The 17,124-nt window shown below is 32.0% G+C and overlaps 1 protein-coding gene across 2 annotated transcripts in view; it reads right to left on the bottom strand.

Annotated features, from left to right (window-relative positions):
* Positions 1-17,124, bottom strand: part of Eb1 (microtubule-associated protein RP/EB family member 1) — a 101,716-nt gene that overhangs the window by 47,324 nt on the left and 37,268 nt on the right. Inside the window, exon 3 of one of the 2 annotated variants that reach the window (XM_072532050.1) lies at positions 3,236-3,455. The exons of the other annotated variant lie outside the window; for it this stretch is intronic. Within the exon in view, the coding sequence (XP_072388151.1) occupies positions 3,236-3,455 (220 nt within the window). The remainder of the gene's footprint in view (positions 1-3,235; positions 3,456-17,124) is intronic. 2 annotated transcript variants of the gene reach the window in all.

Here is a 17,124-nt window from a genome sequence, read left to right on the forward strand (position 1 = left end):
GTCTCACAACAACTAAAGGAAGATAACTAGTAAGCCTAATTCATGAAAATAACTACCACCTTTTGTTAACAGGCTCTCCTACATACACTGGCCAACAGATCCAAACAAAACACTTCATCTGCTGGATCTATTTATCATTCGAAGCACCTCTCCTGCTTACATGGAAGTCATGCCAAGCTATGATCTTTCATCCGACCACTCTCCAATTATAGCAACCATTAGCAGCTCCATAGTCTACAAAACGGCCACACCAAGCCTGCACACTGGGAAAACTAAATGGGACAAATACCGTAGCAAATTAGAAGATATCAGTCTACAAGTAAGCCCCAAAACAACAAGGGAAATAGATGCCTTAAACAACACTCTCATAGAGGCCGTACAAAATGCCACACCTGCGAACAATACAGGTAGCAAAGTCCAATACATCCCAGTTGAAATAAAAAAGTTGGTAGCTCAAAAAAGGAAAGCTCGGATCAAACGGCACAGGACTAAATGGCACAGGACCAAATGGCACCGAACCCATGCCCCAGTAGACAAGACTACATTAAACAGGCTAATCAATCAACTTAAATCCAAACTTAGATGCACAAGAACGGTAATTTACAAACTACATAACAAATCTTAACCGGCACGACAACTCAATATGGAAACCGATCAAAAACTCCAAAAAACCTAAAACTCCGGTACCTCCAATTAGAAACCAACACAGACCAACACTACAGTAGGCCAGAAGTGATGAGGAAAAAACAATGTTATTTGCCAAACACCTAGCTCAAGTATTTACTCCCAATAACGAAGCTCCAGACATTGAAATTAAAAGAGACATAAATAACCTTCCAGCGAACATGAGTAGAAATATCCAGAAAATACAGCGAACGATAACTGATGCACCCTGGTATGTGTCAAACCTAACGCTTCATGAAGACCTAAGAATCCCGTTCATACAGGATGTGATCACTAAATATAGCACGAAGGACTGGAATCACACAGTAACCCCTTACTTAGATAACATAAACTACATAACAAATCTTAACCGGCACGATAACTCAATATGGAAACCGATCAAAACGCCCAAAAACCTAAAACTCCGGTACCTCCAATTAGAAACCAACAGGGACCAACACTACAGTAGGACAGAAGTGATGAGGAAAAAACAATGCTATTTGCCAAACACCTAGGTCAAGTATTTACTCCCAACAACGAAGCTCCAGACATTGAAATTGAAATAACCTTCCAGCGAACATATGAGTAATCAGACCACTAACCAAAGACGAAGTTCGACAAGAAATTCAATATTTAAACATAAGAAAATCTCCTGCGCTGGACAAAACAACACTCAAGATGATAAAGGAATTGCTAGATAAAGGAATCATACTTTTACTCTCATCTTCAATGCCATTCTACGGTCAAATTACTAGCTAAAGCTCTTTAAAGCCGCTGAAATAATACTAATTCCAAAAACAAGAAAAAATCCAAATGAGGTTTCATCATATAGGCCAATAAGTCTACTACCAATCGCATCCAAAATACTTGAAAAGTTACTGTTACAAAAAAATTAACTCAGACCCCAATACGGAGGGATGGATACCCAACCACCAATTTGGCTTCAGAAAAGAACATTCAATGATACAGCAGGTTCACAGAATAGTACACTCCACAAATTCTGCAATGGAAAGTAAACAGTATTGTACAGCTGCTTTTCTAGATGTTAGTCAAGCCTTTGCCAAGGTTTGTCACACAGGCCTGATTTTCAAAATCAAGAAATATCTTCCCATCACCTACCTGAAACTGTTAAGTCCTATCTAAGTGGGAGAGAACTCCGAACAAGAGTGAATGAAAGTAATTCCAATAATTTTCCCATAAAATCTGGTGTCCCACAGGGCAGCGTTCTTGGACCAATATTATATGTGCTATACACAGTAGATCTACCCTCCAATAATGAAACCATCACTGGTACGTTTGCAGATGATGCTGTCATCCTTGCAGTCGACGAAAATCCAACTATGGCATATAACATTCTACAGGTACAACTGAATGAAATCGAGACATGGTCAAACAAGTGGAGAATTAAAATTGAATGAAACAAAATCAGTCCAAGTGACTTTTACCTTAAGAAGAGACTAGTGTCCCCTAGCTTCACTTAATAATATTCAATTTCCTCAATCCTCTAGCACGAAATACCTAGGAATACATCTTGACTCAAAACTCAATTGGAAAAAACTATTCTTAAGAAGCGGAAACAAATTGATCTAAGAATGAAAAATCTAAACTGGTTAGTCAGTAGGAAATCGAAACTGACCCTAGAAAATAAAAATCCTTGTCTATAAAGCTATCATAAAACCTATCTGGACGTATGGAATCCAACTCTGGGATGTGCGATGTGTCAAACACAACCATAATTCAAAGAAGCCAATTGAAAATACAGCGAACGATAACTGATGCACCCTGGTATGTGTCAAACCTAACGCTTCATGAAGACCTAAGAATCCTGTTCATACAGGATGTGATCACTAAATAAATATAGCACGAAGGACTGGAATCACACAGTAACCCTTTACTTCAATTTTTAATAGAACATAATGCCAATAGAAGACTCAAAAGGAACTGGCCAGCTGACTTGAGAAACGGTTAAATGGGTCTTGTCACTGGAGAAGACCTCACTTTTTGATTGCTAAAGAGTGTAACTAAATAATAAAAAAAATTAGGTAAAAAAAAGTAAAGTAAATCAGGACACTCTGTATACATCTTAGTAATTTAAGCTTGCAGCCACTACGGATCTATGTATTTTTGCTAACGAATTTCTAATATTGTTGATAGTTTGTCTATTAAGACTACTTCCTGATGAGCGTGGCGTACAATTTATGTCAATATATTCCGAATTATGTATAAGTGATTTTTATTTTCGGTTATCCAAAGTAGATAAAGCTACATGTAGTGCGATTACTCTGTTATGTAGGAATCTTGTTTAAGAACCCTTTTTTCTCTCTCTTGGTCTGTCTTCCGTTCTACCACTGACCGAGCAGGTCTAACCAGACTGAAAAATGAGACACTATAAGCGAAGACTTTAGACAGAAAAGACAAAAAAACTTGTTTTTCTACAGAGCTGTTGTCTTTTTCTATATTAATTACCCAACATTTTTTGTAAGTCTAAACTTAAAAACCGCCTAGTATATTATCAGAAAATTCAAATATCTAAGTAAAATGCTATATCCTCTAAGCATCATTCAATGGTTACCCTGTCTATTCTGTATATGGGGTTTTGGGGCTGGAGCGATGTGGTGCTGGACGCTGTGGCCGTTGTTAGTGGCTCCCGAACCTAGAGAAACACCCGCTCTCGCTTCCAAGCCTTCATATTGCCGCCCATCATAATTTGCATCAAAAAATTTCTTGAACCATTGCAGAAATTCAAAATTATCCTGGAATCTGCCTTTTATCAATTTATCTACAGGAATTATCTGTAATTGCATCAATTCAAAACATCGTGGATTTGTAATATGCAGAAAATTTAATATAGTAAATGCATATAATTAGAGTCTATTCAGCGAACTTACGCTGGTTTCGGATTAAGTAAATAAGTAACGATTCAACTGACCAACTAATAATATTTTGGCTGATTCTTTGGATGGGGAGCGGCAATTTAGTACTAAAAAATCCTAGGAACTAACTAGACACATAAATTCCATAACTACAAATTTGGTGACACTCAACACGAAAAAAATGTTAATTATCGTCAAAGGACCCAAAAGTTGTTTTTTTTTTCAAAATAAAGGACCGCGGCACTTTTTTATGTAAAAGGGGTTTCACTTAAATTGGCTGAAACTTGGTAGAGAGGTAGCTTTGGTCATGCTGATAAAAAGTTATTGCGCCGAGACTCAGAAATCAACTGTTTCTGAGTTACAGAGGTTCAAAGTGTCGGTTTTTAGTTCTTTTGAATAATACATATTTATAAAAGACAGAGTTTTAGTAAATGCGTTCAACCAACTTCAGGGAGTGATTTTGCATGAAAAATGCCAGTTTGCTATATAAACGTATGTCCGCAAATGCTTCCTTTTCCGAGATACGGAGTGTAAGTTTTTCTTTACAAACTAACGATTTTATTTACTGCTCTGAAACAGGTTGAAATATGCAAATGAAATTTGGTGGTTTTTAAGAGTTGGTTATTGCGCATTTTTTGACATACAATTAGGAATTTTATATTCATCATTGTTATTGTTGTCAGAACATCTTTCTTCTTTTTTTCATATGCGGCCCCATTTTTATATAAAAAAACTGGTGTGGCAGTCCAGTGGGACTGCCGGTGGAAGTTACACTTCTATACACGCATTCGCCGTTACAAATTTATTTGGGAGTCAATCTGCACAATCATTACATATTATTATGTAATTCTATAGGTAAGACATGTCAGAAAGAGAAACAGAATTAATAACAACTTACTAACAATGAAGGATTGAATCAATATTTTGATGAAAATGTATATTTTATTTTCATATATGTACGAAAGGAGTTGAATGCAAATTTTTTTTACACATACTCTGCAGTAAAATTCATTGTTTATTTTGTTATTAATATAATAATACAATTGTGTTTTCATCTTGTTCAGCATTTGTGTTTGGGCATAAAATGTTATGAGTATTATTGTAGATATGCTTTTCTCGATTTGAACTGTCTTTTAGCAAAGCAAGTTCCATATACGAGCTAGGCTTTTGCTTATATTTAGTACAAGTTTGTTTTTCGTTGTTAGAAAAGTCTTCTAATTTTATTTTAGAAAACGGTAAAATGATATTTAAAATACAAAATTTAGACCTAAAATAATACAATATAAATTAAACTGCCACATTAATAAGTATTTAAAAATGACAATAATATACATAAAAAAATACACTACAATACAGTGCAACATAATTCCATATAATAATACAATACAAAGTAAAAGCCAAATATCCATAAGTATTTAAAAATGACAATAATGTAATAATATTAACAAAAAAGTCCTCCCCGACTGGGAATCGAACCCCGGTCTCCCGCGTGACAGGCGGGGATACTGACTACTACACTACCGAGGACATAAGACAAATGTATTTCAAAATTGACAGTTCTGGATCATACAGTGATTTATTGAGATTATTATTTTGAAATACAAAAGAATAATATAATTATGAACATTTAATAAATAATTCAAAACATATCACATAAATAATAATATTAATAAATATTTTATTATATGTATAATATTATATGTATATATATATATATATATATATATATATATATATATATATATATATATATACAGTATACTCCCTTTATAACGAACACGGTTATTACGAGGTTTCGCTTATAACGAGGTACATTAGATGTCCCGTGAAATTTCTATTGAACTATAACCCTTTATAGCGAGGTAAATTTGCTTATAACGAGAAAAAATAAGATTGAAAAACGTGTTATTTACGTTTTGGCCCGGTCGTAGCTATAAATAAATACCCTTTTTAACTGCGGGCCGCCCGCAATAAACTTCTTACAATTTATGATTCTTAGTCGGAAATGTAAAATGTATGATTCACAAGTGTCATTGTATTGGGTTGACCATTCACACGTGTTTTAAAGGTTGTCAGAAACTTTATCCAAGGACAAAACGCAAATGAAGAAGCATAAAACTGTTTCACATCTTTAGAAAATATGATAGATAGAATACTGGACAATTTAAAGCAGTCAAAAATGACAAAATAACTTTATACGCTTTATACATATTTACAGAATACAGATTTTTTGTTTTAACGTATATCATTGACAGTAAAAGTAAACAACTCTTTTTTGTTTTAATGCATTTCATTGACAATAAAAGTAAACAACTTTGTTTTAAAAACGCCATTCAAACAATATTTATTAGCATCTTATATTGCTCCGAATGGCTTCACTATAGAAAGTTAATGTTTTAGAAAACTACATATTCATATGTATGCACAGTATTATTGTTGTTGGATATAACGAGATCCGCTTATAACGAGGTAATTAGTCTGCCATTTCAGTTCTCGTTATAGAGGGAGTCTACTGTATAATATTAAATTATATATACATCTACTGTATAATATTAAATTATATATACAAAAGGAACATTTTATATTCGAGAGACAGAGAAAATATATCTTCTGTCTCTCTCTTACTCATTATCTTACATATGTAATGATTTCACAGATTCACTCCCATACAAATTTCCAACGTGGAGCGCGCGTATAGAAGTATAACTTCAAAAAACAAAACATCTTAACTCGTATTTTTCATTCTTTTAATACATTCTAATATAATGACATTAAACTCGAACAATAACAGAAATAATAGAAATCTAAAAAGAATAGATCAGACAGAAAACCAAGGTAACTGATGTAATCCCCAGAATTAAATCTTTAAAATGGCAATGGGCAAGACATTTTAGCGAGAAGAACTGACAATAGTTGATCCACTAGAATTACACTGTGGTATCTAAGAGGCGTCAAAGGACCAAGAAGACGTTCAAATTTAAAATGGGACTATGGCATAAGGAAACGAGCCGGTACAACATGGCACAGAAAAGCGAATATTAAACAATCGTGGGCAGAAATGAAGAAAGACTATGTAAGGGAAGCTGCACCATGATAGAATACGCTCAGAATGATGATGAATGTTTGTGGAACAAAACTGATTTCTCTGATTTTTTTAACGTAACACGCGCTCTTTATGAATATGAAAGTTCTACCCGAAAATATGTGCTGTGTTTTGGTTTTTACGAGATTACGGAAAAAAAGTGCCGAATTTTTTTACAACAGTTACGAGTATCGCCTTCCTTCTTTCACAATTCGGCTAAGCGAACTCAGGTTTCTGACATATTGTTGGGAGGAGAATTTCTACTTTCGCCGTAACACGAAGGAAATCTAACTTTAAAATACAAGGCAATGTTAATCTCTGAAATAAGTTTTCCAAAAAATTATACAAGATGCTTCATCAGATGATCAGATCAAGTATCAGTAAGGCAAAGCTTTTTGAGTAAATTGGAAAATTTTGAATTTGCCCTCTTTGTAATAATAATAATATCGTATTACATTTTGTCGTGGAGTTCTTTTCGGATTATTCCGGCGATTATTGCATCTTTAACCCTGTTTCAGGTCACTAGTGTCGATCTACAGACCAGTTAGACCGACGGCTTCATGTGCCCTCGTTATAATTTTTAGAAATGAAATTGCCGTTGTTGATGTAAAGGATCGAACGCGTGAGCTCTGGTGATCAATTTTAACATATTTGGCCTTACGGATATATTATTTGATGTCCTACAGAAGAAATCTTTCGACATAAACTTTAAAGAAATACAAATACCTACACACTTTGCTAAAGGACACACGTAGCGAAGAATTCAGTAATTTTTTCTACATAGCTGCATCAAGAGCAAAACTGTTCCTACTAACCTACATATACCGCTGATTTATGTATTTTACAAATGATGGTATCTACATATAAAATACGTCTTGGCACTATCAGTAGAACAGCACGAACAGATTTTCACAAAATTAATATAAAATGTTAACAATTCTAAACAATACACTCAGCTGGAAGCTAACAGAGAAATTTTATTTCACTAATAAAATGACTTTACCTTAATCACGCCCTACCCGTACAAGCGTGCGTGATACGGGTGTTGTGGGCTAAATATTCTTGAAATTGAACTATTTTTTATACTCAACGGCTTTTTTTTCAAAATAAAGGACCCAAGCACTTTTCGTATGTAAAAGTAGTTTCAGTTAAATTGGCTGAAACTTTGCAGAGGTAGTCATGCTGATCAATATCAGAAATCAAATGTTTCTGAGTCACAGAGGTTCAAAGTGCCGATTTTTAGTCCTTTTGAATAATATATATTTGCTAAATATACAGAGTTTTAGTAAATGCGTTCAACTAATTCAGAGAGTGATTCTACATGAAAAATAATGACAGTTTGCTGTATAAACTAATGTCCGCAAATGCTTCCTTTTACGAAATACGGGGTGTTAAAATTTTTCTTACAAATTAACGATTATTTATTGATCGGAAAAGCGAATCTATATGGAGATATGCAAATGAAATTTGGTTGGTTTTAAGTGTGGTTAATGCGCATTTTTTGACATTCTATATGGAATTCTATATTTATCATTTATGCGAATAAGGGCAACGGTCTCAATTTTTTTAAAGAAAAGAATGGTAAGCCACTGAGATTTTTCAAATTAAAAATCATTTTTGAATTCTTAGGATATCCCTCTAGTTTAAAACAAGTGCCCATCCAAAACGGTTACCGCGAAAGCACATCAATAGGAGCATCCACAGACATCAATCTTCCACTCAATCTTAACCCAAAGACTCAGACCCTCATATGAAATTTCTTGTGCAGACTGCCCCCGACCTTATATAGACCAAACAAATAGTAGAGTCCAAAATAGGATTTAAAACATTCCACTTCTGTTCGCAATTCCCATTCAATTTCAGCTTTAGGTCAACACTACCTTGAAGAACTATCCAAGAAGCCATAGAAATTGAAAAAAGGCCAAATTGTCTCAATAAAAGAGATGACGCATCCGGTTACATTCGACATGGAGACCTCTCATAAAGAAAATATCGTCCGTTCCACCCTCCAATCAAAATCGTGCAGTCAGAAATTTTCGGGTCAACCCCCACGCCTACCTAAGTCCGCTGTTCCCAGCAGGAGTAATGTACTGATTAATGATCAGTGCAGTAATGTTCTAAAATATTATATATATATATATATATATATATATATATATATATATATATATATATATATATATATATATATATATGATATATTATCATATTATAGATGTATTGGGTTTTGTAGTCATCGATTGGGCTTTAAGTAAAACTGTGGTTTGTTTGAGCTTTCAAGTTTAACTCATTACTAGACTTCGGCAAATATGCATATTGCATATTGTGCATATTTTATGCAAATATTTCATATTTTGGCATATTTGTATAAAAGTTTGCATAAAGTGCATAAAAGTTCAGATTTTTATACTGTATTTGAAAATTTTTAAACATACCAATTTATTTCAATTCTTGTATAAAATTTTGTAGTCATTTTAATCAAGAAATGATCTAAGTACGTAATCTCTACAGGTACAAAACATTTACAATTTCAAAGAAGATCAATTTAAGTAGCCCTCAACATTCTTAGAAAGTCTCGGTCACTGAGGCATTCAGTTATTGGATAATCGCTAAGGGTTCGCTCATTTGCATTTTATGATCTAATCCCCAAATCTATCTACAATTTATTGTATCTTAACAGCAGGTAAACGGCTAATAGTTTTGTTCCTAATTTAGGGATTTTCCAAAATCTCCCAGTTTATTGAATTAGGTACCTAAACATTTCTAATTTGATGCTCAGATTTGTAAATCATTTTTGTTTTGATATTCAAAGCGTAAACACTCGTTGTGCGTAACAAAAAGGAAGATTGTGATTTTATAATGCCTAAAACAACCAGTGCTTCAACTTGGATTAAACCTTATAAAGAGCTGTCTATGGATATGGGAAAAATCTACTGTTCAGTCTGTGGCAAAATTGTAAGTATCTAATATTTTCTATTAAATATCTAATATTTCATACATACAGGGTGTTTCCAAATGTGACTTACAACGTTTGACTGTAGATACTTCTCGAAAAATTGAACAAAACGATATAGTTAATGAGGGGTCAAACTTATTTACTTTTCGAGATACAGGGTGTTAAAATTAAAAAAAATTAAATTCTTTTAGTTAATAACAACAATAACTTTAAAACCAATAAACGTATTTACTTGAAATTTAGTACTCGTAGGTTGTTTTTAAATGAAAAATAGCTTCCTTTAGTGAGAAAAAATTGTCCATGGTACAATACAATGGTGTGTATTTAGAAACATTTTTCACCTTTACTTTTTTTATGAAGTCAGCTATTCTAAAACACAATTATTTTTATTGTAATTGAATTAACAAACAAAAAAACTTTTGTTGAATTTTAAAATAAGTTATATGATGTACTAATGGTTAGTAACAAAAACTAATTTGTGGATTAATACTGCATTTAAAACACTTAGCGAGTGTTTTTTTTCCAAACCAGTTATTTGATTAACCAAAAACACCTTGTATATTTTTATATTTTAAAGGTTGGGTTAAAAAAAAAGTTTTTATTTTTATTTATAGATAGCATGTGAGAAGAAATTTCAGATAGACCAACATGTGAGAACTGCTTCACACATTGCAAAAAAAGGAAAAATAGGAGGAAAACATCAAACTTCAATGGCTAAATGTTTCCAATCTACTTCAAAAAAATTAGATGAGCAAGAAACTTTTAATGAAGACTTGTGTCGCGCATTAGTGTCTGCAAACATACCGCTTTCAAAATTAGCAAATGTAAATTTTAGTTCGTTTCTAAAAAAATATTGCAAACTTAATGTTCCAAGTGATCGGTCTCTAAGAAGAAATAATGTGAACGGGCTATACTCGTCGGTGTTAATTAATATTAAGGAAGAAATTGCAGATAATTATTTTTACATATCTGTAGACGAAACCACTGATTCCTCAGGAAAGTATATTTATTTAAAGGCTCATTTATTGATTGGTGTTCTTAAAGAAGATACCTTACCAAAATCTCATCTTATTTCATGCCAGCAACTTGAGAAAACAAATGCTTTAACAATTTCGCGTTTTATACAAGAAACATTAGCAACTTTTTTTCTTCCGACAACTATTCCTTCTAATAAATTACTGCTTATTTTATCGGATGCTGCTCCTTATATGGTGAAAGCAGGACAAAATTTAAAATATTTTTCCCAGATTTAATACATGTTACTTGTGTAGCGCATGGATTAAACAGAGTTGCAGAGGAAATACGAAAAAAGTTTCCTCTTGTAAATACCATGATATCCAGTGTCAAAAAAGTATTTCTTAAATCTCCTATAAGAATTCAACTTTATAAAGAAATGCTACCTAACATTCCTCTTCCACCACAACCTATTTTAACGCGATGGGGAACATGGTTAGAAGCAGCTAATTTTTATGCAGATCATTTTGTTAAAATAAAGAACATAATTGATACGTTAACAGATGAAAGTTCCCAATCTCTTTTGGATTCTAAACAAACTTTTCAGAGTAACTTGCTTCAACAAGAACTTTCATTTATAAAATCAAATTTTAGTTTTGTTCAAAAAACAATTACTCAGTTAGAATCACCAAAACTGTCATTGTTCGAAAGTACAGCATTAATAAAAGAATTTGCGTCATGTTGTCGGAACGTTAGAGGTAATATTAGAAAAGATATTTTAAAAAAATTTGAAGCTACTATGGAAAAAAATAAAGGTTACCATATTCTTTCTGAAGTAGTCAGTGTTCTAGCTGGAAATATTTCGGAAACAATTAATTTAGAACCAAATGTTTTGGTTAGTTTGAAAAATGCTCCCGTTACATCAGTTGATGTTGAACGAAGTTTTTCCATATATAAATATATGTACTCAGACAGAAGCCACAAGTTTTTGTTAGAAAATTTTGAACACCACTTGGTCATTTATTGTTACCATAATTCTAAATAAGTTTATTCATACTCAAAAATGATGTAGTTACTTAAAATAAATGTAAATCTTAATGAATAGTAGGAAATATTTAGTTATGTACACTTTTTTTTTTAAATAAAATTGTTACTATTTTACGATTTTTTTATTTATTTGTATGCATATTTTGTAAAATATTTGCATATTTTCGGGTAAACACGTGCATATTTATGCGCATATTTTCTACATTTTTATTTGCATATTTGCCGAAGTCTACTCATTACCAATAACGTACTAATAATATATATATATATATATATATATATATATATATATATATATATATATATATATATATATATATTTAATATTAATTTTTATAATAGTATTAATCTTAGCTCTAGGTTTAATATATATATATATATATATTAAACCTAGAGCTAAGATTATACTAATACTATTATAAAAATTAATATTAAACTCACCAATCTTCCGGGTTGAACCGAGAGGATTTCCATTGCGCCGAGCTTTCGACATCCTCTCTGATGTCTTCTTCAGGGCTTCCGAGGTCTCAAACTCCCTAACCGCCAGACACTACTGCACTGATCACTATTCACTTCACTACTACGACTGGGAACAGGGGACGGTTCATTTATACCGTCGATGGTGACGTGGCCTAGCTGTGGGTTAGGGTGAGGATTGGCACGGGATATATATATATATATATATATATATATATATATATATATATATATATATATATATATATATACTCTATAACGAACACGGTTATTACGAGGTTTCGCTTATAACGAGGTACATTAGATGTCAAATTTCTATTGAACTATAACCCCCTATAGTGAGGCACATTTGGTTATAACGAGAGATAATAAGATCGAAAAACGTGTTTTTGACGTTTTGGCCCGGCCGTGGCTACAAATAAATATGCTTTTTAACTGTCGCCCAATAAACTTCTTCGGAAATTTACAAATTATGATTCACAAGTGTCATTATAGGTGGTTGACCATTTGCACATAATAATAAGAAGGTCCTAATAGACAAGATGTGGAAAGTACTTTAAACGTTGTAAGAAACTTTATCTTAATGCAAAACGTAAATCAAGAAGCATACAACTGTTTCACAACTTTAGAAAATATGATACGATAGAATACTGGACAATTTAAAGCAGCCAAAAATGACAGATTTCTTCCAATTGCAGAAGCAATAGTTTATGCTATCCTTGAAAATAGGCTTTATACAGATTTACAGAATACAGATTTTTTGTTTTAACTTATATCATTGACAATAAAAGTAAGCAACTGTTTTTTTTTTTTTGTTTTAATGTATTTCATTGACAATAAAAGTAAATAACTTTTTTTCAAAAACGCTATTCAAACAATATTTAGCATCTTATATAGCTCCGAATGGCTTAACTATAGGAAGTTAATGTTTTCGAAAACTATATATTCATATGTATGCACAGTATTACTGTTGTTTGATATAACGACATCGGCTTATAACGATATATATACTATATATATACTATATATATATTGTTGTACTTATGAATGTCCATAAGCAATAAAAACCGATATACAAATTTTATTACTTAAATAAAAATTAAAATTATTGATATTTCATAAAGACACGGGCATATAAATTTTCAAACATCTTGTATAAGACAAAATATGTATTTTAAGTTGTTCGAAGAATTGTTCATTAGGCCTCAGAGACAAGACTTTCAAATATTATCGATAAGAAATTTAAATAAGTCGGGTATTGTGGAATGGATTTACCCGGAATAAAAGTGTATATAGAAAGTGTTGAAACAATAGACCGGGATTTGCGGTGGGTTTTCTCCCCGAAAGATTATATCGGTAAAAGTTTATTAACAAAAGACATTGAATTGAGAAACAGGTATCGTTTGTAGCTATTAGTAAGAAATATTTGTAAAGCAGATAGATTTAGTTAAAATAATTAAAGAAGGTTGTTTTCTGGAATTACCCGAATGACGTTTTATAGAGAGAGTTGGTTGGTAACGATATACGTCACAGAGGTGCATGATTTTTATTGGTCAATTTTTGAATGCAAGGAGGTTGATTTTGGCTATGAGATAGGAGAGAGAAAAAAAAGTTGGTTAGTCAGTTTTCGTGGTCCAAGAAGGAAGGAGCTTTGTGATTTGTGTTTGTTTGAAGTCCCGAAGACGTAATTTACCGGGTGTGTTTATTTGCTGTGTAAAAGCTGAGCAGTGTGAGGAACGGGGTACAGAGAGATAGAAAACCAAGGGGTATAAGAATATGAATAGCAGACGAAGCCGGAAACATTTGGAGTTATAAACAGGCGCGGAGATTGGCTCAAAAGGAGGCTGCATAGACCAACACGAGTTGTTGGGTTGCAGATACAAGGACAGATAGGAGAAAGGTGTACGTCATCTGGACCACAATAGGAGCAGAAGCAGAGAAAGGATTTTTTTGTTGTGGCGTGGCCATAGAACTGCAGCGGCAGAGAAGGAAAGGTCAGTCAATTTTCATTAGAGCCGGAGTGTGATTTTCATTTATTAATTAAATAAATTGAATAAATAATAGAGACAATTAATTTTGCGATCACTTAAAAAAAAAAGAACTATTAAAAGAGCTTAGTTATAACACATATGAAAAATCAATGTAAAATAACATTTGGGTCCATGATAGAAAACAACTTCTCGTATATTTAAAATTAGTATATTGCAAATATTACAGGATTGATTGTTATATAAAATTTTATTAAAATAAAGGACATCTCACATATAGTTCAGTTGAAATTCTATGTATTTTATTCAGGTCATATTACCTATCCCAATTAGGAAGCCAATTGGAAAATATTTTGAATCCACGATCAAGGTAAATAGTACGAGTTAAATAGCCTGAGATTGTAATTAATTAATGCTGATTTATTGTGATTAATTGGAGATTAGATCATTTCATAAATATAGACAGGATTTTTTTTTAATAAGCAATATAATACAATTTAAATAGCATAACAATATATATATATATATATATATATATATATATATATATATATATATATATACAGTGTAGGTAAAAGTTTATGGTCGGTATGGTAAAATTTAACAGGATATCTAACGCAGATATAAAATCATATTTTCAGCGAACAGACAAAGATAACAATCATATTTCCCCTTGGTCTCCCCTCCATATTTCTTATTGCTGCCCATTGCCCAGTAGTAAGACGATTAGTTCCGATTAGTTTCGATTAGTTCCGATCTGAGATATACATATCTCTGGTTCCTATCCTAAGAAACTAGAGGTGGGTCGTTGACATTTTTATCGGAACCGTTTTTCGTAAACTGTAACTAGTTGATTGTTTATCAGTAGTTTCAAATAAGCGAGTACACAAAAAACATATTGGCTATTATATTGAAAGAAACTAACGAAGGATATATTTATTATAACTTAAAAAATAAATTAAACAATACAAATAGTACTTACATTTACATGAAACATTATTAAATCGCGAATCGTCTAAATTGACATTTAAAAACATACGTTTTTCCACTTTTCTTGTTGTTTCTTCTTTTGTTTAAAATTAAACCAGATTTTGAACATGTGTTCACAATGAACAGATTTTGTTACAATACTACAATATTTTATGAATATAGTGGTTAAGTTAGGATATACATGGCGATGGTTTTTCCAACACTGTAATGGACAGTTCCAATCACCGTTCGAAATTTTTTGTGGGTAATATCATCAGACAAATACATGTCGACTTCTTTTATATCTCTAGATACAGGTGTATGTTTAGATGAGTCATGTCTAATAAATTCATAAAAAATACACCATGGACTTAAGTCATCTTTATCAGTTTCTTTTTCTTGTACTGGTTGATTTTCACTAGTACAATCTTCTTTTTCTTTTTTTATAGAAGTAACCAGCTTCTTAACTCTTTCTTTTGTTTTTTATAACTAGGTATTCTGATTAATGAATGAGTTTCGATTTACGATTGATCTGCATTTTCGATTTCAAATCTTTATTGATAGTTCGCCAAAGGATTTATTTATTGTAAATATTCAATTATGAATTATTTTTCTTAGTCAAAATGATTCTAGTATAAGAATAATTTTATTTTCAAAAAATGCGCATTTGTAGAAGATGCAGCTTTTATGGTCCACTTTCTTAATATTGCAATGATCGAAACTTCTCCTGACGCATTTCTGTCCGTTTCGACTACTTCTACTACAAGTACTGACATACTGCCACCGCCAACCAAGCGTCAAAAGGTGATGGATACTTCCATTAATAAAAATATTAGTTTAGAACAAAAGAAACAAATAGATATGGATTTAATAAACCTATGCAAAGACTCGTTTCATCCGTTTTCCATAGTTGAAGAACGAGCTTTTAAAAAGTTTGCAGGATGGATTCCTGGATATAAACCACCAACAAGAAAAACTTGTTCATTACGTCAGGGTCATTACTTTAGGAATGTTATACCAAAACTAAGCAAATTATTAGATCACAAGTTGTTAAAGAAGTAGAAAATATCTGTATTACTACAGACCTTTGGACATATGGAGTAACTGAGAGTTACATCGCATTAACAGGACAATATTTAACCAAAAATTTAGAATTTAAAACGATTTTATTAGGCTGCTGCCATTTTTCTGGAAACCATAATTCAGAAAAGATCGCTTTTGAAATTAGTGAAATTATTTCACTAATTTCAAATTTCAGTTTCTAAAAAAACACATTTTAAAAAAAGTACCTTATCTTTAGAAAGGCTTTTAAAGTATCAATTACAACATAACAAAGTTCCCAAACGGCCAATCCAAGACGTGGAAACTAGGTAGAACTTCACCTATTACATGTTAAAAAGAATGACCGAGTTAGAAGAGGCAATCCGTTCCACTTTTGTATTAGTTAATACAGACTTAGACTTGGACCAAATCTAAATAATGAAGACTGGATTATTTGTTCTCAATTTTCCCAAATTTTACGGCCTTTTAAAGAAATAACAAGTACAATGAGTGGCCAAAAATCCTTGAAGGGTAGTTCAGTGATTGTTATGGTACGCTGCCTTGAAGAATCTTGCAATAAAATTTAAGCAAACGGTAACCTTACATCCATAGTATCCGACGTAGTACAATTACTAATATCGGGTTGTATTGTTAAGTTTATTTTTCAAGTTAAAATAAATATATTCTTCATTAGTTTCTTTCACTTCAATAAATATACACATAAACGATAATAGCCATTATGTTTGTTTATGTAGGTACTCTCTTACTTGAAACTACTGTCAAACAATCATAGTTATTGTTTACGAAAATCGGTTTAGTTGCGTTAAGAGCGTAGGCGCACAATTTCAGGCCAATGCTTTTTAAATGTATTCATTTTTTTCGAATCCTGAGAAAACTAACAAATATTTTTGAAAAATTTAAACGCAGAATGAAAGGTGACAATATTGCCGAGGGCCGAAATAAACAAAAAGTTTTTTTGAATGAGATACTTAAAATTCAAAATCACATTAAATTTTCTCTATTTTTCACCCCTGTAACTTATTAAAATAAACATTATAGAAGTTTTCAGACACT

The sequence above is a fragment of the Diabrotica undecimpunctata genome, chromosome 5, assembly GCF_040954645.1.
Source record: "Diabrotica undecimpunctata isolate CICGRU chromosome 5, icDiaUnde3, whole genome shotgun sequence".
In the NCBI taxonomy this organism is placed as follows: Eukaryota; Metazoa; Arthropoda; class Insecta; order Coleoptera; family Chrysomelidae; genus Diabrotica; species Diabrotica undecimpunctata.